General features: G+C 44.9%; 1 protein-coding gene across 5 annotated transcripts in view; it reads left to right on the forward strand.

Moving 5' to 3' along the window:
* The first annotated feature begins 671 nt into the window (after positions 1 to 671).
* The window catches only part of LOC103175424 (myosin-10), a 74,948-nt gene continuing 49,142 nt past the window's right edge, over positions 672 to 26,477 (forward strand). Inside the window, exons 1-3 of one of the 5 annotated variants that reach the window (XM_042342440.1) lie at positions 672 to 688; positions 5,481 to 5,852; positions 11,868 to 12,024. In XM_042342440.1, the coding sequence (XP_042198374.1) occupies positions 5,508 to 5,852; positions 11,868 to 12,024 (502 nt within the window). In that variant the 5' untranslated portion in view covers positions 672 to 688; positions 5,481 to 5,507. The other 4 variants (XM_007888454.2, XM_042342441.1, XM_007888455.2 and 1 more) reach the window with 4 other exon arrangements.

Raw genomic sequence — 26,477 nt, forward strand, 5'->3', positions numbered from 1 at the left:
ATGAATATTTCCAACAAATAAGCCTTTTTTTTTGTCTCTCTGCCCACCCCCACACCCCCCACACCCCCCCCATCCCCCACCCCCCCCACCACCACCTGAGACATCAGGACCTATGATTTCGTTTAGTTGCTCAGGTGTTGAGGTCTTTCTCCCCAAATAGTCTTTATTATTTTTGGTCTCTATTCCCCTTTGAAGTCAGCACCGACACTGCTCACTGGAGCGGCTCTGTTCGCGTGAGATTCGTCACACAGTCACTCCACCACATCGTGTTTCAACGGTGGAATTTGCGTCTTTCTCTGTCTCTCTCTTTTTCTCTGTCTTTCTCTCTCTCTCTCTCCATCCACCGTGAGCTCAGCCCTCGTTGAACCCAACGCACGGTGGGGGGGGGGGGGGGGGCAGGACCGGGGGTGTAGGTGGTGACCGGAGCCTCGGCCTCTCCACAGCAGCACAGCCCCCACTCCGCAGCTCCGGCCGCCGACCCCCCCCCCGCCCCACGTGCGACCCCACAGCTGTCCATCACCCGCCCTCCAGCGGAAGTGCCCGCCCCCCGGGGGGCTCTCACCGCCCACCAATCACAGAGCCGTCCCCCCCGTCCCCCGGAGACCCCCCGGAGACCCGCCTCCCCGTCTCGAGTGACAGTACAACTGACCAATCGGGGGCGGCGGAGCCCTGACTGGGGGCTGACCGGGTGATTGACAGGAGCGGGGGGGGCACTGAGGGCAGAGCTGGTGGGGGGGGCACTGAGGGCAGGGCTGGTGGGGGGGGCACTGAGGGCAGGGCTGGTGGGGGGGGGCACTGAGGGCAGGGCTGGTGGGGGGGGCACTGAGGGCAGGGCTGGTGGGGGGGCACTGAGGGCAGGGCTGGTGGGGGGGCACTGAGGGCAGGGCTGGTGGGGGGGGGCACTGAGGGCAGGGCTGGTGGGGGGGGCACTGAGGGCAGGGCTGGTGGGGGGGGCACTGAGGGCAGGGCTGGTGGGGGGGCACTGAGGGCAGGGCTGGTGGGGCACTGAGGGCAGGGCTGGTGGGGGGGGGCACTGAGGGCAGGGCTGGTGGGGGGGGCACTGAGGGCAGGGCTGGTGGGGGGGGGGGCAGGGCTGGGGGGGGGGGGGGGGGGGCCGGGGGGGCAGGGCTGGGGGGGGCCGGGGGGGTGGGGGGGGGGCAGGGCTGGGGGGGGGGGCGGGGGGGGGGGCAGGGCTGGGGGGGGGGGGGGGGGCAGGGCTGGGGGGGGGCAGGGCTGGGGGGGGGGGCGGGCTGGGGCAGGGCTGGGGGGGGGCAGGGCTGGGGGGGGGGGGGGGGGGGGGGGCGGGCTGGGGGGGGGGGGGGGGGGGGGGGGGGGGGGGCAGGGCTGGGGGGGGGGGCTGGGGGGGGCCGGGGGGGGGGGCAGGGCTGGGGGGGGGCAGGGCTGGGGGGGGGGCAGGCTGGGGGGGGGGGCAGGGCTGGGGGGGGGCAGGGCTGGGGGGGGGGGGCAGGGCTGGGGGGGGGGCAGGGCTGGGGGGGGGCAGGGCTGGGGGGGGGCAGGGCTGGGGGGGGCAGGGCTGGGGGGGGGCAGGGCTGGGGGGGGGCAGGGCTGGGGGGGCAGGGCCGGGGGGGGGCAGGGCTGGGGGGGGGGGGGGCAGGCTGGGGGGGGGCAGGGCTGGGGGGGGGGCCGGGGTGGGGGGGCAGGGCTGGGGGGGGGGGGGGGGGGGCGGGGGGGGGGCGCCCAATGGGAAGGCGGAGGCGGTCTCGGGCTCAGCTGCTGCTCATTAGCTGTGGAGTCGCGGCTGCGCCCGAGACTCGCGGCGCTGCGGAGGTGAGTGAGTGAGTGATGGAGGGACCGCTATCCACTGCGTAATGTAATGAGCGCTGAGCGGCGCGGGGGGGGGGGAGGGGCGGCTGTACGGTGTAATGTATCGGTGTCGCGGTTACATTGTATCATGAACGCAGTCCCCCCGGAGCCGCGTTACAGTGTATCGGTGTATCGTGCGGTCGGGGACGCGGTTACAGTGTATCCCGTATCACAGACGCGGTTACATTGCGTAATGTGGTCGGTGAGCGGTCAGCGCTGCGGCCGACAGGCGGTGTGTGTGTGTGTGTGTGTGTGTGTCCGGTCCGGTGCGGCCGCTGGAAGGTTATCGGTGCGGTCGGTCGGATGGATGTCACGGTAGCGGCCGCGGTACCGGTTACGGTGGCGCCGGGGAGAGGGGCTTCTCCCATCAACCGCGGCCCTGAGAAGGACCCGCGGGACTCCCGTTTGCCCGCGGTGGCGCGGGTTTGCGCGAGGCCGGTGCGGGTGTGGGTGGCGGTGCGGTGCCGGTGCGGGTGGCGGTGCGGTACCGGTGTGGGTGGCGGTGCGGTACCGGTGCGGTGGCGGTGCGGTTTTGTGATTTCACCGCATTCGGTTAAACGCGGTTTTCTTTCGAGATTCGCCGCCGCCTTTGCGGCCGTTGTGAAGCGGCGATGGGGTCTATTTTAATGCAGGAGTGGTATGTGGTGTACACTGCGGGTTGTTGGGGGTTATTGCCGATGGGGGTTGTTACAGTTCGGGGCTATGTCCAGTGGTTCTAAACCGTAAACCGTTTTCCCACCGGGGGGGGTGGTGGTGGGGGGGGGATGGTGGTGGGGGGGGGGGATGGTGGTGGTGGTGGGGGGGATGGTGGTGGTGGGGGGGGGATGGTGGTGGTGGGGGGGGGGGGGGGGGATGGTGGGGGGGGGGTGGTGGTGAGGAGGGGGGGGGTGGTGGTGAGGAGGGGGGATGGTGGGGGGGGGATGGTGGGGGGGATGGGGATGGTGGGGGGGGGGATGGTGGGGGGGGGGTGGTGGGGGGGGGGGGATGGTGGGGGGGGATGGTGGGGGGGGGGATGGTGGTGGTGGGAGGGGGGGGGTGGTGGTGGGGGGGGGATGGTGGAGGAGGGGGGGGTGTGGTGGTGGGGGGGGGATGGTGGTGGTGGTGGGGGTGGTGGTGGTGGTGGTGGGGGGATGGTGGTGGGGGGGGGATGGTGGTGGAGGGGGGATGGTGGTGGAGTGGGGGGGTGGTGGGGGGGGGGGGATGGTCCCCGCACTGACTGCAGACTCGGTGCTGCAGGATTGCCTCACCAGCCCTGACCGCTTGTGCTGTGGGAGTCACTGCCCAGTTTAAATTCTGCCCAAATCTCGTCTGAATGCGACTCGGATCATCCCCGACCCTTATTCGGAAGCCATTCCAGGTCATCTTTAGAAACGTAGATTTTTTTTAAATAAAAAAATATAATAGATATATATATATATAAACACATTTCTGCTGTGGGTCTAAAGTGCCATTTTTTTTTAAATTAAAAAAAAATCATCCCACATTTCAGCTTTCCTTATTACCCTCCTCCCCGCCCCTCTCTCCTCCGCATCAGTTGCTGATCTTCTCACCACCAAATACAAACCATCCCAAGGCTTGAGGTGAATTTCACGCCAAAGTTTCGCTATCTATCTCATGATGAGCGACTTACTCGGGCATTTTTGTGTTGGTCGCCCTCTGTTTGCTGCTCATTATACTGAAAGTTTTTTTTTTACACACACACCCCCTTAAAGTAGTCTCCTGTGGATGAGATGTTGCAGTAAATATGGTGATGCAGTGTTGCCTGTTGTTGTTGTTGTTGCTGCTGCTGCTGTCTTGAAAAGCGGCTTCTGTAAATGTTGGGCTCTGGCGGGTACTTTCCTGTGTAATGTGGGTGGTTGGCAATGACGTGACGTACGCGATAGGGGACCAGTGGTGGGGGTGGCATTGTGGACCTGTGTTTTCCTTGCACAATGCAACCAGACTTTCCGAACGTTTCTGCTCTCCAGATTTCTATCAGCTAATTTACCAATGGCTCGTTTCAAGGGCCGCAAGTGTTTTCATCATTCCCGACCCGTTTGCATTTTTTGAGATCGATTTGCTTTTTCAAAAGAAAGTTAAACGACAGATAAAGAAATTTCACGTTCCCACTCGAGTGTTCTGGATCAAGACTTTATCCGTGATGCTACCCTGTGTGTTATATAACTGTTGTTGTAGAGATGGATAAAGAGTTATTGGAATTAAAAAAAAATTTGATTCAGGTTTCTCTGAAAGTGTGGTTCCTATTAAATCCAACATAATTTTGCATAAACTTAAGCAAAACTGTAAAAGTCTGACTGTAACCAAGCCTCATTAAATGTGATTTATTTTACAAAATTGTATTGTGTTAAATATGCTCCTTATTTGCCGTGGAAAATAGGAGGAGGTTGGGCAACACTAACTTTAATGTATCCTTCAATGACAGTGTTGTCTTGTTTGTTGACAGTATTTGCATTTTTGTTTTTATTGAAAATGCAGATACTTTTATTGAATTGAATAGTCCATATAATTTAGGCATTATAGGGTCTACATCAAAAGTGCCCTTATCAGGATTTCACTTTAGTAAGATAACACCAATAACATTGCATTTATTCAGTTCAAGCAGATGAGCATATAAACCATGGCAGTTACTTAGAAACTTATTTTGAGCAGCTAGACATCATTGGTGAAACAGTATTGTCATATTTCATGAATAGGTTAGTGATCTAATGTGAGTTTTGCTGTGCCACTCTGGTATTAATAACTGATTAGCGGTTCAGTAGTACAGAAGAATGAGCGCAAGGTCACATTGTTCACAGTTTAAAAAATACCCAGACTCATTCGTACAATGTGCTCTAGTTTAATGTCATAAATTTGAATGAGGGTGGAGTGAGCCGTATATAGACAGAAGAGAGGCATAACCTAGTTTTCAGCTCTGCAATCAGCACTCCTCAATTAATGGTCAGCTTTGTTCAGCCAGAATATAAAATAGGCACAGGATGCTATTTTTAGCTCGCAAGGTAACTTGGTTATATTCCAGCGCTTGATGGGGTTACAGAAGGATAAATATTTGTATGTATGAAATCAATCTACTGAGCTAATGTAGTGAAACAGTAATAGCGCAAATTGGGTTTAATTGAATGATATCACTATCTACCTCCTGCCAGGAATGAGGTCATTATTTGTTTTATTTGGCTGGGTTTGTGTCTGCGGAAGCTTTGGTTTAAAACCACTTTTGAAGTGGTTTTACTAATTTTTTTTAAGAAGGCGGGGAAAAAGCTAGAACTTTGAAGGACATGATGGACGTTATCATTCATAGTGCTCTGTAGCCATTGGTCCCAGCACAGTACACGTTGCAGTTTGGGACAACCATGTGTTAATAATAATTATATTGTATTTGATATGAGTGTGACTGATTAGTTTTTAACAAGGAACTTTGGTTTTCAAAGAAGTTTGCCTCTCTCCCTCCCTTGCTTCCTTGAAGGCGCATCTCAAACCCTCTTCTTTGACCGAGCCTTCGGTCACCATCCGCCCTCCCTGATCCTGACCCCTAGCTGGGTCCAAATCCCTGACTGTCCAGCGCCTTGGGACGTCCTCCCGACGTGAAAGGCGCTTTATAATGTAATTTTGTGTTCAGTCACTAATGTCATCATTTATTATTTTTCTCTTGTTCGTTTCAGGTAGTGCTTGGTTACTCTTGAGTTAAGATGGCACAGCGGAGTGTCCAGGAGGATCCAGAGAGATATCTCTTTGTGGATAGGGCTCTGGTTTACAACCCTGCCACACAGGCTGACTGGACAGCCAAGAAGTTGGTATGGATTCCATCGGAACGTCATGGCTTTGAGGCCGCCAGTATCCGTGGTGAACAAGGAGATGAGGTTGTGGTGGAGTTGATGGAGAATGGCAAGAAAGCTATGGTCAACAAGGATGACATTCAGAAGATGAATCCACCGAAGTTCTCAAAGGTGGAAGACATGGCTGAGTTGACCTGCTTGAACGAAGCTTCTGTCCTGTATAATCTAAAGGATAGATACTACTCTGGGTTGATTTATGTAAGTTTAAATGCATTATATCTTGAATTAAATTGAGAACTAACTTTAATCTTATTTTAATTCCCTCATTGCCAATACAGCTCCTCTCTTAATTACTGAGTTCCATGGACTGATTTGGAGTTGATTATGGCCCAAGCTGACCACTCTCGGCTGAAGGAAGTTGCCTGGTTAAGAACTGTTTTAGAATTGTAAAGGTAACATTTTCTCTTCAGCAAAGTAGTGGGTAAAATAGTGCGTTTGCCTTCAAAATATGCAGCAACTGCACTTTACAGTAAATCTTGTGAAGTGCTTTGAGGCGTCCTCCAGATGTGTAAAGCGCTGGATCAAAGGTAAGAATTATTAGACTCGAACCTTGCATCTGATATAGTGCCTTATCACATCTCAAAGTGCTTCACAGAAAGTACTGTAAAGTGAATTGACTGTATATTTTGTGGTTTCTATAATGTTCGCTTGAGCAAGCTAACGTACATGGTCAGCAATGTACAATATAATTTTTGGAACAGTTTCCATCTATTCTCATTATAACTATCCAGTTTATCAAAACATACTGTTTGAAATAGCCACTGGATTACGTGAGTAGGTCTCTGGCTTGTCTGCTTTTGGTTATGGGTTTGTGGTGTGTGGAATGAATCAAGCTCCTTCCCATGACCTCATTAATAGCCTATTTTTGAGAATAGTTACTTTAGGATTTCAGAGGGTCTGTTGGGCATGATTCTCTGGGATGAGTGGATGGTGTATAATGTACATCGGACATCAGGTCAGGCAGCATCTATGGAGAGAGGAAAGTGACTTAAGGTTTCAGATTACTGACCTTTCATCAGAACTGGGGGATGTTGGAAGGGAGCAAAGAAAAAANTGGCAAAGAAAACAATTAGGTGGAGAAGAGTAGATGATGAGATGAGTGGTGTTGATGATGCAGGGCAAAAGAAGGCAATAAACGAAATGTGGCTGTGAAAGCGAGTTTTAGCAAACACAAGAAGGGAAACCGATAGTAAAGAAGGTGACCAGGGTAAAAGGGAAAAACAAAAGTCATGTCAAAGTGAAGAGCAAAACGTCTTCAAGGTAGGCATTCCTGAAAGAAGTGGCAGTGAATTAAATAAACAAAAGGCAAAATACTGCAGATGCTGGAAATCGTACGGAAAATGTCCTGCTTTATTTTCCGAATTATTCTGCCACTCTATAAAACTCCTGACCCATAAACTATAAACTGTTTCCCAGTGCGTCAAACAGGTCAGATGTTTTGAGTTTTTCCTTTTAAAACAAGATCTGTTTTTTCACACGTGCATTTATCTTTTCTGGAGCCTGGAAGGCATTGCTATGTGGTTGCATATTTCCTTCAAGCATGTGGTGGTCTCTTTTGATGGCTAACCTTGTTGGTCTGTCCATCACAAAGCCTCAGGGGGCACTGCTTCGTAGACAGAAACAAAATAAACTTCATGGATTGAGAAATGAAAGTACATTGAAACTTCGCTGAGAAAGGCAGTCAATTGACTGACCTATTTAGCCCCTATGAGTGATTGTGGGATTTTGTTCACGGTTTCACCATATTGTTGTTTCAAGTGGAAGTGGGTGGGGGGGACGGGAAAAAGGATGTGCAAGTTTAAATTTTTTGACACCATTGATCCACTTAATTTCTGCATGAGCCTAATGAAGATAATTGGACCTATGATTGTGATTGCCCAGATATGCGCGGTTCTATTATAATAATAATAATAATAATCCTTGCATTTGATATAGCGCTTTTCACGTCGGGAGGACGTCCCAAAGCGCTTCACAGAACACACTGTTCTAATGCAGGATTGGGAAACTGCAGCCATCAGAATGTGTGATTACTTACCTGACTGTTTTTAATATCCTTTTTAACCTGAAGGACAATTTGAAACAACTGTAAGCAGGTCACTCGCTGAATTGGGGAGGCCACGGTTCTCTTCACAGAAATAAAGGTCTAAGCTAGCTCCTCCAGCCCTGCAGATGAAGATAACATTATATTAGCATTGCCTCATTTGCTGAGTAAACATGTTGTTCCCTTTTGAGACACAATTGTCAGTGTGCCAGTTATGTTCTTGCTTGTTCTCTCTTACTATGTTGTCCCTCTCTCCCCCCCACCCGAATCTGAAACTGCTGAAAATACCACAATAACCACACCTTTCCTACCACACACCACAGACTGGCTGGTTTGTGGTCCACAGGGATTGCAAAACTGCAATAAAATGTTTTTGTAAGTTTGGAAGCCTGTATCTCTTGCATGTCTCTCGTTCCCTAACATTATCTGATTATATCCTCTGTCCCATCGTCTAGAAACCGTGAAATATCCTGTGAGAGTCTGAATTGATGTCTAATTTTTGGTTATGTCCAATTTCTCTTGTAAATGTGGGATCCTTAGTTCTTAGGTAGATAGTTGCAGCATAATGAAGGGCGATACTATGAGGCAAATTAAAATGTTGTGATATTTTCTGCACTTGTTGGTAGTTATTGAAAAGATTACAGTTATTGCTGTAGTGTCTTTGAAACATTGTGTAATTCAGGCAACTAGGATTGGAGACAATTGATCCACAACAATTTGTGTCACATTTTATAATCTTGCATTTTTATAGTGCCCTTTAACAGCAATATCTGAGTAATTAGCTTAACATGTAATTGTTATGAAATGCAGTGACTATTTGTCTGTGAATTTGCAACCAATTTGCACACAGCGATATCCCAAAGCCAGTGCTGAAATTAATGAGCAATTTATCTGGAAGATTGTTGGCCAGGACACTGGGAGAAATTCCCTTCTCTCTTTCGAAGTGTTATTGGATTTTTTCATGTCCACCTGAACAGATAGGTGGGGCCTCAACTTAATGTCTCATCTCAGAAGGAAGGCAAGTCCCAACAATCCAACGCTTTCCTACTATAAGTGCCACCCTGGACTGTAAGCTCAAGTCTCAACATGGGGTTTGACTACACAGCCTTGTAACCCAGAAGCAAAAGTGTTAATAACTAAACCAGGTTGATGCCTAAGTTGCCACAGTAGCATTAAACAATAGCTTCAATACATTGAGATGCTGTGGTAATGGAAGCATTCTGTGGTAATGTTTAACATCTGTTTTATATGTCTCTAGTTGTTAAAAATATGATTGAAAAACTCTTGGGCAGAGCTAACTCTGAATCTTAGAAACTGGCTCCTGATCGATGGTAAACTACATCTGAAATAATAAACTTTTGGTCTAGATTAGTGTCTTCATTTTTTACTGGGAGAATGTCTGACGGCAAACTCGATCCCTGACTCCCTGAGTGCATAATGACCTATACCATCGTGCAGTTTATTAAGTTATTAGGGTTGTAATCATAGGGTCAAAACCATGGGGGGGTGGGGGGCACGGTGTAGGTTAATCCATTGATGCAGGCTCTGGCTTGCTCCACCATTGATGGTCGGGCCTTCAGCCTTTCTGCCCCCATCCTATGGAACTCCCTCCCACATTCCCCTCGCATCCCTCCCTCCCTTTCCTCCTTCAAGGTGCGTCTCAAAACCCTCCTCTTTGACCGAGCCTTCGGCCCTCCTCCTGCCCTCCAACGTCCCTGATCCCGAACCCCAGTCAAAATCCCTGACTGTCTAGCGCCTTGAGGTGTCCTCCTGACATAAAAAGGACTATACAAATATAATTTTTATTGTATGATTCACGAGATTATAATCAATATCTGTGATGATATCTGTTTACTGATGTCGTGAGGTTTGGTGAACTTGGATTCTTTGGAACACAAAGACGTTGAAGGGTGATCTGATTGAGGAACTAAAAATGCTGGAGGGAATTGGCAAACTCGATAATGGTTGTATGTTTCTACTGGTAGAGATCGAAATAAGAGGACATGAACTTGACATTAGAGAAATGAGATCGGAAAACATTTCCTCACAAAAAGGGTTGGAAGAATATGAAAGGTGTGTTGGGAGAGAGAGAGTGAACAAGAAGGGTAGAAAGAGAGAGAAAGTGCAATGCTCTCAGAATGCAAGATCACGCCCTATAACATAACATATTGCTTCAGGTGTTATACCGAATCCCTGTAGCAGCTACAACATTTTTCAGTCAATGTTGAACTGCTCATCACCTGATGACAGCTCATTATAATCTGATTTTACTGATACCCGGTGGAGCTGGTGCTTGGGTGAGGAAATGACAAGATTCTTTCTGTAAAGAAACTAAACATTGGGGTCTAATGTATGGTGGTGCTTTCCAACAAGATCCCTCAACTTGGAAATGGAAGCCACTTGCAGTAATTGTTACTGGATATTTCTTTATTCTGGAAGCACATCTTGTTGGAGCCAACTTCCTGTGAGTCGAGGTTTAATTGTTAATCAATCACTGTGTGTTACACCCATAGCTGTGCTCTACTTCCAGTGAAAGATGGAATAACTCAAAGGCTTCTTTGTGATTTTGGTCAAATTTTCCCACTCCTCTCCTGAAAGCAAAGCAAACCAGTGTTTGTGGAGTCATGACTTGAGTGACTGTTCCTTCCTGTGAATGTGAACAGTTAACTGTGGCGTTGTGTTCGTCTATGGGGGCACAAACTGCAGCTGAACCCAGCCCTATCTCGCCGACCAAAGCAATTGCTCTTGTAATGTTCATGGTACTGAAAGACTGAGTTGTTTTCATATCAGATGCCACAAAATATTTACATTGGATTGAATATTGGTCAATGTGGCAGCCACAAAGCAATGAGTTTTGAGCACAAATATGTAACAAACAATAGCAGTGATTAGATCCATATGTACAGGCTTCAGTTGGTTTCAGTGGGGAGGAGTTCCAGCTTCGGAGGTTGCTAGTTTTCTTAACAAATGTCTCCAGTCCTACCATTTTCTGTCTTTTTGTTTGAGCCCTACTGGCAATAACGGCAGTCCTGTCCTGTGAGGTAGGTGAGGCATGGTGCTGCCTTTGTGTCTAAGTGATCCTCCTACCTCTGAAGTAGCTATCATGTTCTGGCCCACGGCCTGATCTTGCATTCTGTGGGTAATGCACATGCGGGTTGCATTTCCCACCCCCACGTGCACATGCACGCAGACACGCGGGCAACTACAGCAATTTGGATATGTTGACCACATGCTCATGGTTTGTATGTTGCCATCAATGCTGTTCTTTCTCTTGTGCAGTGTAATTAGAATGAATGCACAGCATTGGGGTCATGGAGGACTCCTTGTGTTTGATGTGGCTGTTACACACTGCATATCAAATGTGGTGCAGTAACACTGACTGAACTGTAGCAATAAGAGTTGTGTTTTGTTAATACATGGAGGTTTTTTTTAACCAAAAAATGATCCTATTTAAAAGACTTCTACCATTCGCTATGTTGAGGATCTTTCTATCATTCCTAAAAACTTTCCTCTGTCCAAGAATTCTGGTAGTCATTAACTTCTATATATCCATATTAAATATGACTACAGTGGTTGAACTGTAACAGAAAAGTAACACTGAATACAGACAAACGTCCAGACTTGCAGAATCTAGGAAGCAATGCTAAATGACCCCTTTCCCTGTTACAGTAATTAATAGGCAGGATCTATTTGAGGAGCAGTTATCTTTGGTAACCGTGCAGGAGAACATTGCACAAATGTGGAGTCCTGTAGCATTGTGGTTAATGGCTCAGCTCACAAGCGAGAGGACCTGAATTCAATTCCCGGGCTGGGTGAAATGTTAGGCAAGTTTCTTTACAATGCCTCTGTTTACCTTGCAGTAAGTAGGATCCCGATTGTGAGTCGATGGCCGGATTATCTTCCAGGGAGAATAATCCCTCCAAAATAAAAAAAAGATGGTCACTCAATCCACAGCTGTTTGTGTGCAAATGGCTGCCACGTTTTACCCACAAAATACCCAGTCAATCCACTTTAAAATATATTCTGTGAAGCGCTTTGAGACATCTCAGCAATGTGATATCAAATACAACTAATTATTATTGCCTGCTTGCCTTTACTGTGAATAGCTGATTGCCTAGAAACGGCATACAATTCCGCAAACGATTCTCACAATGTTTATTTCTCTTACCTAGACCTATTCTGGACTGTTCTGTGTGGTCATAAACCCATACAAGAATCTCCCCATCTACGCTGAACAAATTATTGAAATGTACCGAGGGAAAAAGCGACACGAGATGCCTCCGCATATTTACGCCATCTCGGAAAGTGCCTACAGGAGCATGCTGCAAGGTAAGGGCAGAAATACTTATCCAGAGGGAGGTAAGAGCGTGACAGAACGTGATTGAGAGAGGCTCTCTTTATCCTGTCAGAGCTAACACTTGCTCCTCTTTTGAAGCTGAAATTTGAGAGAGACCCTGAGAGAATTTTCTGCAGATGCAGGAGTCGAATGCATTTTGCATTAGTTTGCAAATTCGATTTCTTTTACATACATTGTGTACAATTCTTTTATCAAATAACATTTTAAATTCCATATCCCTTTCCTGGTCAACTCGCTGGAAAAGCGTGTGCTAAAGATGTGTGCGCATGCATGGATGCACATGTACACATGTGAGCAAATGGTTATACCCCTTCAGATTATTCACTCTTCCAGCTCACAGTCTTTCATGAGTAATGTGACCAGTACCCTCCGCTTTAATTTGGTTTGTTCTTTGTTGCGTCAGTGACTAAAGTTGATACTTAAACTCTTGAGCTAGATGAAGTAATGGAAGGATCTTATTCCCCTGCCTCTTTGTTTCCAGACATGAGAAACGAGGATGACAGAATCTCTGTGGATTAAATAGTTAAGGAAACAGCAGGTTCAAAGAACCTGGACAGAGATTTGTGTGGAATGGAGCTCTGCACTTGGCTTTCACATAGTGATTCATCCTGCTGCGTTCAGGCCAATCTCCCCAAACTAGCACTTGCCTCGTTAGCTCAGTGGTTATGTAGATCTTTCACCAGATGAATGGTAGGTAATAACAATCCTTCACTTAAAAAAAAACTGTTTAGTAACTTGAACTGAACCTTTGGAAACTCAGGGCTTATAAATCTAATCTGTGGCATCGTCTTATTGACATCTGTGAGCTCCGCCATTGATTTAGAAAAATGTTTCCACCTGCACAAGGGGAATGTCCTGGTGTGGGAGAGAGGGGGGGCTTTGTTAATGGTTTCACTTTTGTTTGGTAATTTTTCCTGTAACGTGCCAATGTTTTTCGATGCATTTCCAGTTTGATAGTTTGAGCTACACAGTTAAGGGACTGCCATTTGATTCTAAACTTTTATGGGTGTTAGCAATGTGATGGTGTTGACGTATGATCCCTTTAACGTTTGCGTAATGATTCACAACAACAAAATGACATTTATGTAGCACCTTTCATGTCAGAAGGACATCCCAAGGCGCTGAATATTAACAGGTGGAGAAATGTCACCCTATTGCAAGGTGGGACAGAAAAGCAATAAAGTAGGACAATTGCTTCTTCAGCCATGATCAAATTTCAAATGTTTGAACAGACAGAATCCCTTTTGTTTGAGTCTGTTGGCTGCATTTCAAATTGTACACACTGTCAAACTTTGCTTCATCGCACAGGAGAGGCACATTTTAAAATGATGTAATTTACTTTTTAAAATAGAAATCTTAATTTTACTGTATGTGTGTGTAAAATATACAATTTTGAATAACAGTCAATCCACGGTTGTTTGTGCGCAATAGACTGCACAATTGGCTACCTCGGCTTGCCCACAAAAATATAGTCAATCCACTTTATAGTATACCCGTGAATTGCATTGCAACATCTCGACGACTTGATAAGGTGCTACATCAAATATAAGGATTATTATTATTTTAATTAATATACTCAGCTTTTTTTAAGAAAAGATTAATGGAGTCACTACATTTGTTACTGGTGAATTCCAAATGTTAAAATGTTGAATTTAAACCTGGATTTTATTTGGATCTGATAAGTTGGCCTTTAGCCTCAAATTAACACAGTTCATGTACATTTCTGAGTTTGTTCCAAATGGGTCACCGATGTTGTGCTTCTACGTTTTTAAGATTCAATACCCATCAGGTTAGTTTGTTGGTTTTATGCAGCCTTCCTCTTCTCCCATCCTGTACCTTTGTGATTAGAGTCTGGCAAGCGAGAGGACCTGGATTCTATTCCCGTCAGGGCGAAACGTTTCCTTATTCTACACGCCTCTGTTTATCTAGCTGTAATAATAATCTAGGAGGTAATAATCCCTTTAAAAATTAATATTAATTTGGTCACTTAATCCATGACTGTATGTGGGACACTGCTCACACTCACAAAATATACAGTCAATTTACTTTACATAATATTCTGTGAAGCGCTTTGAGAAGTCTGAAAGACGTGATAAGGCGCTATATCTAATACAACGATTATTATTATTACTACCTCGGTGTTAAACATTAACTGTTGCAAAACAGCACAAGAACATTGTCCAATGTTAGTGTTAAAACTTCAGCACCTGCTCAGGGCTTTTGTTTTTTAAAAAAAGTTAAATGTAAATTCTATTCTATGTCTTAACGATCTGGTTAATTTGCTTATTGTTCATAGCTGGAGCATTGCCAGTGCTAATTATCTGTATTTTGCAATGAAATGGTGACCGTCATTTTAACCATTTCAGAAAAATTTGACCCAGGTCACTAAAAGTGACCAACTAGATGTCAGGATGTGATTATGGGATGATAAATATGCATTTATACTGATTTTTGAGATTATAGCATTGATAGCCCAGTCGGAATGTGCTTCTGCACTGCAAGAAAAACAAGATCTAAACTTTTTAAACATTGCCAAGTTGCAGGCTATGGTATCAAAAGTAGCATTTTTATAGCCGCTTTATCACTTTGAAATGTCAAGTACTTCTGTTTTTGTAGGCAAACGTAGCAGCAATTTACTCCAGCAACAACCCGTGAACAGCCATGAGGTGAATAACCAATTAATCTGAAAGTTTGTTGGCCAGGCAATCTCTTCTTGGTTCCAAAATTGTCATAGAATCTGTAATATCCACCAGATCAGTCAGATAGACCTTGGCTTAACAGCCCTATGTGAAAAACAGTACCTTCAATAAATGTAGCTCTCTCCTCGCACTGCACTGGAGTGTCACCCTGTACTGTCAGCTCAAACCCCAACATGTATCTCAATGAAATCTCTATATAACTTGCTTATATAATGCCTGAACAATAATACCTTGCGTTTATCTAGCATTTTCATAACAAAGTTGTTATTAAGCATAGTACCCATTGTTTTATTCCTTTATCCCTGGATGGGGGTGGAAGGAGAGGTAAATGGGGTCTCCTTGGAGCTGAACTGACTTGAAGGTAACATGTAGGCAATAGAATGTCAGAATTGAGCTAACCTTCTGTGGCAATCTCAGTGACCCAGTTCCTGAGCCAGCTGGATTCGTTGTACTCCAGGACGCTGCTGATGACAGTCCATCAGCCTGGCTTGTTAGCAGGACTTGAAAGGGCAGACCAGATACTGGAGAGAGGGAGTCTTCCCATTCAACTCCTGTTAACCCTGCAAACCAAAGCCCTATCGGGTAGGGTGGTCCTACCTGGACAAGGAGTGGGAAAGCTTGCCAGACAGCAATATCAATGGAAAGCTCTCCGGTTTTAGCTGGTTAGATTCCAGCACTCACCCCAACGCACACTCTGGGGTCCCCAAGCCTTGGTTCTTTCCGACCTGAGCCTAGTACTCTGAAATTAGGTAAGTAGGATGTGTCCCTCCAGGGAGAGAGTGTGCATTCCATTCCAATAAATGCCTCTAGAATTTTCTAGAATTTCCATGCATAGGTGAGATGCTTCTCTGTTTGGTTTGGATACCCTTAAGCATGGTGATGGGTTTCGCATGTGTCAAACACTCGGCTGACCCCCAAAAATTATTCCTTGCATTTGATGGAGCACCTTTTTATATTGAGAGGGTGTCTCAAAGTGCTTCACAAATATACTGTAAAGTGGAGAAATCCTATGTTTTGTGGGTGAACACAGTAGCCACTTTGGACACAGCAATGATCCACAAACAGCCATGAAGTGAACAGCCAGTTTTATTTGGAATTGTTGACCAGGTCACAGGGAAAAATTCTCTTTTTATTGAATAATCCCATGGGATCTTTAACATCCACCTGAACGTGAAGACGGGACCTTGGTTTAACATTCTCATCTGAATGATGGGACCTCCGACAATGCAGTGATACTCCCAGCATTAGCCTAGTTGTTTGTGACTGCACCTGCAAACTAGATTTTAATAATTTATGGATTTGAACCCCTCTGCTTATCTACCCCTGTGAAACGCTTCCACATGTAGAATATATTCCCATCTGCTGGGCTTGCATCCAAATATGCTATGCTCACACTTTGCATTGTTAAAATCCATCCATCATAATTTTCCCCCCTTGTTATATCTGAATATGTCCCTTTCCAATTTTCTGCTGCCTTTCCTGATTTACAATGCAGCCCAATTCTGTGACCTCAGTAAACAGGAATGTTCCTATATCGGTCATTTATATGTTGGATAAAAAGCTGCCGCCAGCCCTCAGGAGTGCCGTTTGTTACTGTCTGCCAATTGGTGAAGGCCCATTTTACTGTAACTCTATCTCCTATCTGTAACTCTTTCCCCTTCCAGTGCAGACAAGTCAAATAATAATTTAACAGTTCTGCTATTATCCTTATCCTTTTCCTGTCACACCCATTTCTGGTTTTAATTCTAGACTGGGGCAACACAGAAATGGGCCATCCATTGATTGTGGATTGATCGACCTCCCGCGTACTGGGGTTTCTTGCATTGATTTTTTTTTGTATTTCTTTCCTCTCAAAATCAACTGGTGAAACGTAACAACATTTTCAATCATTGGTTAACAACTTCACTGTCTCCTTCTCCCACTTTGTCTGCTATTTTCTTGCTTCTACACATGGCTCCACACACCTAATAATAATCCCTCCAAAACCACAAACAATAATAAATTGGTCATTTTCAATCTACGACTGTTTGTCGGACATTGCTGTGCGCAATTGGCTGCTGCATTCGCCCACAAATATACAGTCAATTCACTTTACAGTGTTCTGTGAAGCGCTTTAGGACGTCCTCCCGACGTGAAAAGCGCTATATCAAAATGCGAGGATTATTATTATTATTATGGTGTTTGTGCCTCTGTTGCCTGAGCTCTTGACCAGTTTTTCCTCACTCCGACTGCCCCGCTTGTTCCTGTGCTGTCTTAACTGTCAAATATAAGCCCCCAACGATGAAGGGGTCAGACTGCTTGAACCAATGGACCAATTGATGGCAGACTGATTTCAGACTGACTAACCTGGAATGGTATTTTAGGAATGCCACCCACTGCCTTCCTCATATCCTCTGTTGGAACACTCTCTTATGCTAATGCTGAGGGTGGTTGTTGAATTCATAGGCACAGGGGTTTGGTAACAAAATGCAGTGTGCAATCTTTGCATTCTAATTCTTAGTCAGATAAAGTGACAAAAGTTGCTTACTGAATTTTTGCTTAAAGCAGCTGTTCCTTTTATTTACAAAGCTCAGGAAATCCTGTCAGAATTTGTCTGGGATGAGGAGGGAATCGGTTTGTGTGTGGAAACGCAATTTGATTCAGTTGAATACTTTGATTTAATTGGAAAATTAAGCACCTGACAATTACTTTACTAGTTAACGGTATTGAGCCGTGCATCCAGTAATATGAGGTACATTGCTCAGCCAAATTTAGTTCTGCTCTCACCAAATAAACCTCAGCAGCAATAGCAGCAGTTGGATGTTGTCAAATGGAACAGTTTAATGATGAGCATTCAAATAGGCTTCCGAAGGAACAAGCTTCATTTTGTCTTTGATCAAAAGTTCAAAGTTTTAGCTGGGCTTGAGTTTACAGAGAAACTACCTGGTGAACAGCAATTATAATATAAACCATTATTAGCCACTTACCCCCTCTTGACTAGCAGGATCTAAGTTCATTTTATTAATGTGCAGTGGACTTCATTACACAGACAAACGGAAATCTTGATGTGTAGGAGACATGCATATATGGAAGTCTGTCTGGTTTGGATACTGTTCAGCAAGGCAATGGGTTTCCGCGTGTCAGACACCCAGCTGAACAACAAAAAAGACATGGGCGAGTCGTGCGAGCAGATGGAATTGGGCAATGACTGCTGCCAATAGATTAAATTCACATTCCACACTCGGAGAGAAAGGATGGGGCTGGTAAGACGCTTGGGCTAAAAATACCACAAACCAACAGATGTTTTCTGTTGGGCTTTTAATGATGAAAGATGTGGTACTTGAGACCATTTGTGCATCGTATATTGGCTGTTACAATATGCCACCCTGGGTTGTGTTGGACACAAGCCATGCTTTGGCTGCTGATGTTTTAAGATTGAATTGCATCATACAATGGTGGCTTTGTTAATGTCTGAGCCTCGGTGGCAAGTGAAACAGCTGACGTGACTGCTGGAGTTTCCTTTCCCGCCTTTGCACCATTCTAAATCTGTTGGGAGAGATGAGCCAAGTGCCACTGTCTGTCGCACCGGCTCGGCAATCAGATTTTGTGAAAGTGCAACAATGCAGGCACTGTGCAGCGACCACACGAGCATGTTGTTCAGTGCAGTTTGATCCAACTGTACAGTTGAATGACGTTTGCTGCCTGGATTTTATATGTTGCGCAGTTGTGTGACTTCTCGGACAACTGACTGGCTGGCCAGGAGACAAGCTAGTGATGCTTCTGCAGAGCTAAGCAGAACTCATTCCCACTGAGACCAGAACTTGACGTCTGCAATGTTTCTGGAGTTATGAGTATCATCCCATTGGGGGATGTTCCTACAGCCTGCCTTGAGCAGTGCTTATTGTATACACTACCAAGTAAACTTTGATCTGCATAAAATGATCAGCTTACCAAAGAGAGAAAAAAAAACGGGACCTGACCAGCTCTACAGTTTTGGATGGAGGCCAGATTCTGAACGCTGCTTGGGTTCAGAGAGGTTAATTGTAGAATATTAATGGGCTCGAACGCTTCTTGAAATGCATTGCACACTTTTGATTGAAATTCTCAGCAAGGTGAGATATATTTTGCACAATGGAAGTGATTGTTTTAGAGGTCAGCGAGAGTGCTTTGAGCTCCGAATATTTTAAAAAAATTCACTTAAGTGCCTTTCCTGGTGTTGAGAAGATCAAGATGTAAAGTCTTGATGTAAAGATGCGACAGATAGTGTTGGGACAAACTGAGCATTTTTGTGGAAAATATGTGCAATTTCTGACAGGATAAATATTGGTTCTATTGTATACGGGCTGGGCATTGATATCTAAAAGCATTGGTTATTACATGTGCAATGTGGCACACAATCTTGTTGAACAAAAGGCAAAATACTGCAGATGCTGAAAATCTGAAATAAAAATAGAAATCGCTGGGAGCACTCAGCAGGTCGGGCAGCATCTATGGCGTGAAGAAAGTGAATTCACTTAAGTGAGTTAACTTCACTTTCCTCTTTCCATAGATACTGCCTGACCTGTTGAGCGTTCCCAGCAACTTCTGCTTTCTTTTTTAATCTTGTTGAAGCCAGTTTGTCAATAGCATCATTTTAAAACTGCCTGAATTGCTGAACGCAGCACTGAGGAATGTGTGAAACAATATCCTGCAACTATTTGAGCCCACATCTCCAATCCATGTAAATCCAACTTCTTCATGATTTTCCTCAAATAATGGAATATGTTGAGATGTGACTAATGCGGATCATGGACTTAGTGTTACGCTTATCTCTTAAGTTAATAGTGTGTTTTATCGCACTGCCTGCAGTCTCGTCCACATTCCTTAATATAGTGACTTGGAAATGCAGTTTCCATTTGTTTGCTTTTACTATTCTGTGACACAGCTGCCACTAACTTTTTTATATTGGCAAAGATTTTTTCCGTTGTGTTCACAATGCCTTTGTATTGGGTTTCCAAAAGCATTTGGAAATGTTTAATCAAGTATTGCTAACACATGGTTCCAGATTTTTGAACTTTAGTTACAAGTGAGTAAGACTTTCAGGCAGAATACAAGTGCTGTATTGTCATTTTTTTTTAGGTCCATGAAACCTGCCAATGACATTTGTATGTTATTTAGATTCCAAATGCCTTAAAGATGAGCATTTTGTTTGCACAGAGCACAAATATTACAGGGATCTTTAGGATATTGAGAAGGATAATGTGACTATTCTCTGACATTTTCTTGAACATGTGTTCTCTACCCTCCTGCAGTCTCTACAGAAGTTGTACATCACCAGACTGGTCTGAAGTAACCCTCTAGCTTTTATCCACTCAGCTCCTGTTAACCTTGTAACCAAAGCCCTAACAGGTAGGGTGGTCCTAGCTGGAGAAGCAGCGGGAAAGCTTGCCAGAAAGCAATATCAATGGCAAGCTATGCGGTTTTAGCTGGTCAGGCTCCAGCAGTTACGCACGCTCTGGGGTCCCCAAGCCTTGATTCTTGCCAACTTGCACCTAATACTTTCCGTAAGTAAGCAGGATGTGTCCTGGGAGAGTGTATGCATTTTGTTCCAACAATCTTTCTGGGATTTCCGCGTGTAGGTGGGATGCATGGAATTCTCCATTTGGTTTGGACACTCTTAAGCACGGCGACAGGTCAGACCCTCAGCTGACCCCCCAAAACTTTTAAAAAAAATTTTTTTTTAAACAAAAGGTACTTCTTTTGGTGGTGAAATTGGCCAGTTCTCTGGTTTGTCCAATTTTTCATATCAGTGGAGTTGGGTGCCCTTTGAAGTTTAGAATATAAGAAATGCTGGACGACAAAAAAGATCAAGGTCCATCTAGTTCGCTTTCCACCTTCCTGGCGGTCACATACACATATAAAAACCCTATTACACTGGTTCTGAGTGGATGTTTGCCAGTCCTGTGCACCTATGCCAGAAAATCCCTTGCTAGCATTTCACTGACACATTAACACAGTTGGACGCCCCATGTACTGCACTCATTTATAATGCTGTTCAGTCTTTTGCTTGAAGGTGCCATTGTCCCTATGATTGGCTTGAGCAAATCCACAAGACATGCAGAGTGACTCCTCTTCTGCATAAGTGAGCTAGCTCTGGGCACCATCACAGTAATTCACAAAACAACATTGTGGAACCACTTCACCCAGTCTTGAGTGACTGAGCCACTATTGTGAGGTGGTTATGTATGAACTTGCTGCATTCTCTAACTGCATCATTCACTGCTCCATTTATGGTATATTCTGAAGTGCTTTGAAACGTCTCAAAGATGCAATAAGGTGCTATATCGTATAATAATAATCCTGGCAGCCAATTAATAATAATAATAATAATCCTTGCATTTGATATAGCGCTTTTCACGTCGGGAGGACGTCCCAAAGCGCTTCACAGAACACACTGTAAAGTGAATTGACTGTATATTTGTGGGCAAACGCGGCAGCCAATTGCGCACAGCAATGTCCCACAAACAGTCGTAGATTGAAAATGACCAATTTATTATTGTTTTTTTTTGGAGGGATTATTATTAGGCTCTGTGTGGAGTAAGGAAACTTGCCCAAGGTTTCGCCCTCTGCCTGGAATTGAACTCAGGTCTCTCGCTTGCAAAGCGAGTGCTCTAACCACTGAGCTACAGGACTCCAATTGAGCACAAATGCAAGAATTATTATCTGGATATCTCCACAAAACATATTAATTTAACACTGCCTATTTTCCCCTGAAATTCATATTAAAATGGCTTCTGACCCATGCACTGTTTTATTCAGAAATTAATATACAATCCTCGCACTATTCTGCTGTAGAAGACCGAAGAAGTTGTGGGGTCAACCACCTCTCCCTCCTCTTTGGCCCCCAACCTCCTTTCTGAGTCAGTGGTTAGAATTTCACTCAGCCTTTCAACGGAGTTGCTGTCCTTGTGGCATTGTGCTATGGCAGCACATTGAGGGTAACCTCATGCCCTTTGGCGTGAAATGATCCCCAGACTGACGCAAAGCCTGATTGATAATGGTGCCAGGCAGCTTGAGGCCATCTCTATCAAACTGTCACATCTGGTCACTGGCGTGCGCTAAAGCCCAGCAGTGTATATTTACTCTCAAAGTGGTCCCTGGAGCTTATATATAAACATCGGCTGAAATATTGTATAATCTTCACAACTGGGGTTGTAGCCAAAACAATTTGGCTGTGATGTATGACATTGAGATTCGCCTGTATGTGGCCAAAGTCCTATCTTTGTGGGTTTCGCCCACCAAATACACAGTCATTCCAGTTTACAATATATCCTGTGAAGCGCTTTGAGATGTCGCAATGACGTGACAAGGCACTATACTAAATGCAAGATTGTTATGATTTATTGTCATGCTAAGAAGTTAAAACCAGGGGAGTTGGGGATTTATAGCTTAAGTGTATGATTGGGGACTTGTAGAGAAACTGTAAGTAACCACGATGGAATCCTCAGCAGGATAATAATCCTTGCATTTGATATAGCGCTTTTTACTTCTTCTAGACGTCCCAAAGTGCTTCACAGAATATACTGTAAAGTGAATTGACTGTATATTTGTGGGCGAACGCGGCAGCCAATTGCGCACAGCAATGTCCCACAAACAGTCGTAGATTGAAAATGACCAATTTATTCTTGTTTTTGGTTTTGGAGGGATTATTATTAGGCTCTGTGTGGAGTAAGGAAACTTGCCCAAGGTTTCGCCCTCTGCCTGGAATTGAACTCAGGTCTCTCGCTTGCAAAGCGAGTGCTCTAACCATTGAGCTACAGGACTCCACTCTTCCCTCCAGGAAGAGTGTGCATTCCATTCCAGACACGCAGAAACTTTCATGCATAGGCGGCATATATAAGTGGAACGCTATCTGGTTTGGATACTCTTCAGCATGGTGATAGGTTTCCAGTTGACTTAAAGACATCACGAGATGCTGAATGCCTTCATCACTGATTTCCATTCTGTGTTTTGGGATTGCATTCCGTTACTTCCGTTTCATGATCATGTTTATAAGTAAAATTGTCGCCTCGTTTCTATTGAATTATTTCTACTTCTAATCCTTCCTTCTCTTCCTGCTCCCCCCCACCCCCCATCCAAGGTTTAGCCAGATTCACACTCTGATACCCTCAATTACAACTTGACTACTACAACTTGCATTTATATAGCAGCCTTCATGCGAGGCAGTGTCCCACGTGAAGTCAGTGGAATCCGACCTGGGGCCAGGGGCAGAGGGAGCGGAGAGATGAACGTAGGTATGATTTAAAGGGGATGGTCTTTAGACAGGATTTGAAGGTGGGGTGAGCGGTTGGATTGAGGGAGAGAGTTCCAGAGTATCGGGCATAGTGGCTGAAGGCACAGATGGTAGAGCAGAAGGGATGAGGGACAAACAGGAGGCCGGAGCCAGCTGAGCACAGGCAGTGGATGGTGGAGTGTCAAACCAGCCAAGGAAAAGCAGCATTAGAGAGCAGGAATGTTTTTTTTAAATTACCTCCTGTCTTGGGGTTTAAGAATGATTCACTGTTACACTAATTGCTGTGTGATTTTTTTTTCAGCGCTTTGGGACGTCCTCCCGACATGAAAGGCGCTCTATAAGTGTAATTTTGTTGTTGTTGATGTCGGTGACGTTGCCTGAATAATTTGTCAGCTTCAGGGTTTTGTCACCTTGGTTCACGTCACTCCGTGGCTTGCTCTGTACTTGTGCAAGATTGCGGGTTGGAATCATAAGCTCAGCGTAGCAGTCTGATTAGCGTTTGCCTTGAACGAGGTTGCTGAGAGAACACAGGGTAAGCTTTTTAACATGTTCTAAACAAGGTGAAGTGCGTAATAGAATAATATTGCTTTGATACTTACTAACCGGTCACATTGATACTTCCCAGACTCAGAGAAGTGAAGCTTCGTGATCAACAGAACAGAAATCAGTGCATTTATTATACACAAATTGCGAGAGGCTGGTGATGTTGGCAGTTTGCTCTTTTGGACAAGAATGAACATTGAGGCCTTGTGCAAACAATTTTTCTTATCCATTGACACGATCTTCAAAATAATTATCAATATGTAATTAAGTTCTAAACAAAGTGAAGTGGAGTCCTGTAGCTCAGTGGTTAGAGCACTCGCTTTGCAAGTGAGAGACCTGAGTTCAATTCCAGGCAGAGGGCGAAACCTTGGGCAAGTTTCCTTACTCCACACAGAGCCTAATAATAATCCCTCCAAAACCAAAAACAAATAAATTGGTCATTTTCAATCTACAACTGTTTGTGGGACATTGCTGTGCACAATTGGCTGCCGCGTTCGCCCACAAATATAGTCAATTCACTTTACAGTGTGTTCTGTGAAGCGCTTTGAGACGTCCTCCCGACGTGAAAAGTGCTATATCAAATGCAAGGATTATTATTATTACTAAGTGGTTTGTTATATTAATACTTCCATTTGATATAGCGTTTTATCGCATGTTCAAAATGTCTCAAAGCACTGCACAGAATGTACTGTGAAGTGAATTGACTGTGTTTTGTGAATGAAACAAATAGATGCGCAGATTTCATTATCCGTAATTCAGGAATATGGGCAAAATGTTTACATATTTCTAATTGAATAAAATCCAATGACTAATACTGTCATGGAGATCAAAATGCAAAATACTGCAGATGCTGGAAATCTGAAACAAAAACAGAAGTTACTGGGGACATGTCAGAACTGGCGAAGGGTTTTGGACCCAAAAAGTTGGCTCACTTTCCTTTCTCCATAGATGCTGTCTGACCTGCTGAGTGTTCCCAGCCACTTCTGTTATTATTATGGAGATGTTTGCAGCAGTCTGCAACAGGTTGTTTCCAAAAAATGTTGAGCAGTTTTTAGTATTCAGTATTCTTCTGCTTGTATTTCTTTGATTACTGGTCTTTGTTCATTTCTGAGAAACTTACACTTTCTATGCAATGCACTTGGGATAATGTATTATGTGGAATTCAGTACTTCCCCTGTGTATCCAGAAAATCTGATCAGTAATAACTCTTCTTGAGTTAGCAAGATTTTGACCGTGTCAGCTGAGCCAGAAAGCACTGATTTCCAAATGGGGGAAAGGTCTGAAGTGAGACAGACTGGAGATCAAAATTTCTTCCCTCTTCCCCCCCACCACAAGAGTTACATGTGTGAAGAACTTGGTGGGAGGTGACAGAAAGCACAATGGTGTGAGTGGCCCAATGTTTGGTGTTTCATCTGTGAAGGAGACTGATGTAATTTTGCTGCGCTCTACTAACCCCAATGGTATTCCGCTATATACGTAAGTATGTATTGTGTATAAAAACATTCATCAGGACTCACCCAGTGTGGATCCTGGTTACTGTGCTTTAGAGGTTAGCTCATGGGGAAAGTATGTGTTAATGTATCCGACCATCAACTGAAGATTTGTGCACCATTTCCTTTTAAGTTCTCTTTCTCCCACTCCCTCCCTCTTTCGCCGCAGAACAGATTTCTGAAATCCTTGTTTTGTTCGCTTTTAGTCTGGGGCAAAAGCGTTGTTCATTTACTTCTCACTTTGGATCCACGTGAAACTTCCCAGTTACAGAACTGATCAATGACGTGTGTGAGATTGAAATTGAGCACAGACTTCAAACTGCGCTGAGGCAAAGGAGTGCAGGCGGCCTCCTGGAATGGCTGGAATGAGAAGGGTATGACATTAATCCGTCTGCACTGAGTAATTAGGACCACTAAATCGCTACTAAGTGGAAAGACTTGATGTATAGACTGCGGTTAAAACTTGTGGCTTCACCGCTCATTGCAATCTTGCAGACACAATGCATTGTGCCGCTCTAAATCAGAGCCCGGAGGGGAATGAGGCAACACATTGAGCAGTTCACACACCGAGTACAACCTTTGTCTGAATTTCTCCTGGGTGGGTTCAGTCACTTCACTGTGCGCTTCAGGATAACCCAAATAAATTCAGGATGGATAATCATGGTCAATTCCTTTAATTTACTGCCCAACAGAGTGCTGTGATACTGTGTGGTCTTATCCTGTGCGTCAACAGAGCAATTGTGGCCGAGGTTTATAAACGATCTTGAGGGTGACTGGAATTGCAGGCAGGAAACGACCTCTGGGCTTCGAGGCCTAATGTACGGTTCACTCTTCATCTTCCCATTCATCACCTGCAGTACTTGCCTGCCTTTCTGCTCCTCTATAATGCAATATAAAGATTATCTGAAGCATGGAGATCTACTGTATCTATTGTATAGCTTTCTTTAAAGAAGGTGCACATCATTAAAGACCTGAGTCCCAGGTATCCAAGCCATTTTCTTCCCTATATGTCGACATGTTAGCTCAGTTTGTTACAATCTCACCACTGGGTCAGAAGATTGTTTGTACAAACCCTCAATGGGATTTTGAGATTGGGGAGCCCTGCATTAATGGAGTTGCTGCCATTTTGGATGAACCAGAAAACTAAAGTTCCATCTGCCTGTTCAGGTGAGTGTTAAAGATCCTACGGCACGATTCCAAAAGAAGAGGGAGTTCCTTCCAGTAATCTGGCCAGCAATCCTTCAGATATATCATAGCAGGTGAGGGATATTGAAGCTCATCAGAAATACAAGAAGCTCAACCTTTATTAGGAACTTTTAGGATTTTATATATTTCAAGAGTAAAATGCAAATGAGATCTGGTAAAATTTAAGTGAATGGGTTTCTGATGTCAAGACTTATGTCCTTACTTGAAATGCCATTTTTTTTTTGTGGTCTCTACTA

This window comes from Callorhinchus milii, unplaced genomic scaffold (genome assembly GCF_018977255.1).
Source record: "Callorhinchus milii isolate IMCB2004 unplaced genomic scaffold, IMCB_Cmil_1.0 Scaffold20, whole genome shotgun sequence".
Taxonomy (NCBI): domain Eukaryota; kingdom Metazoa; phylum Chordata; class Chondrichthyes; order Chimaeriformes; family Callorhinchidae; genus Callorhinchus; species Callorhinchus milii.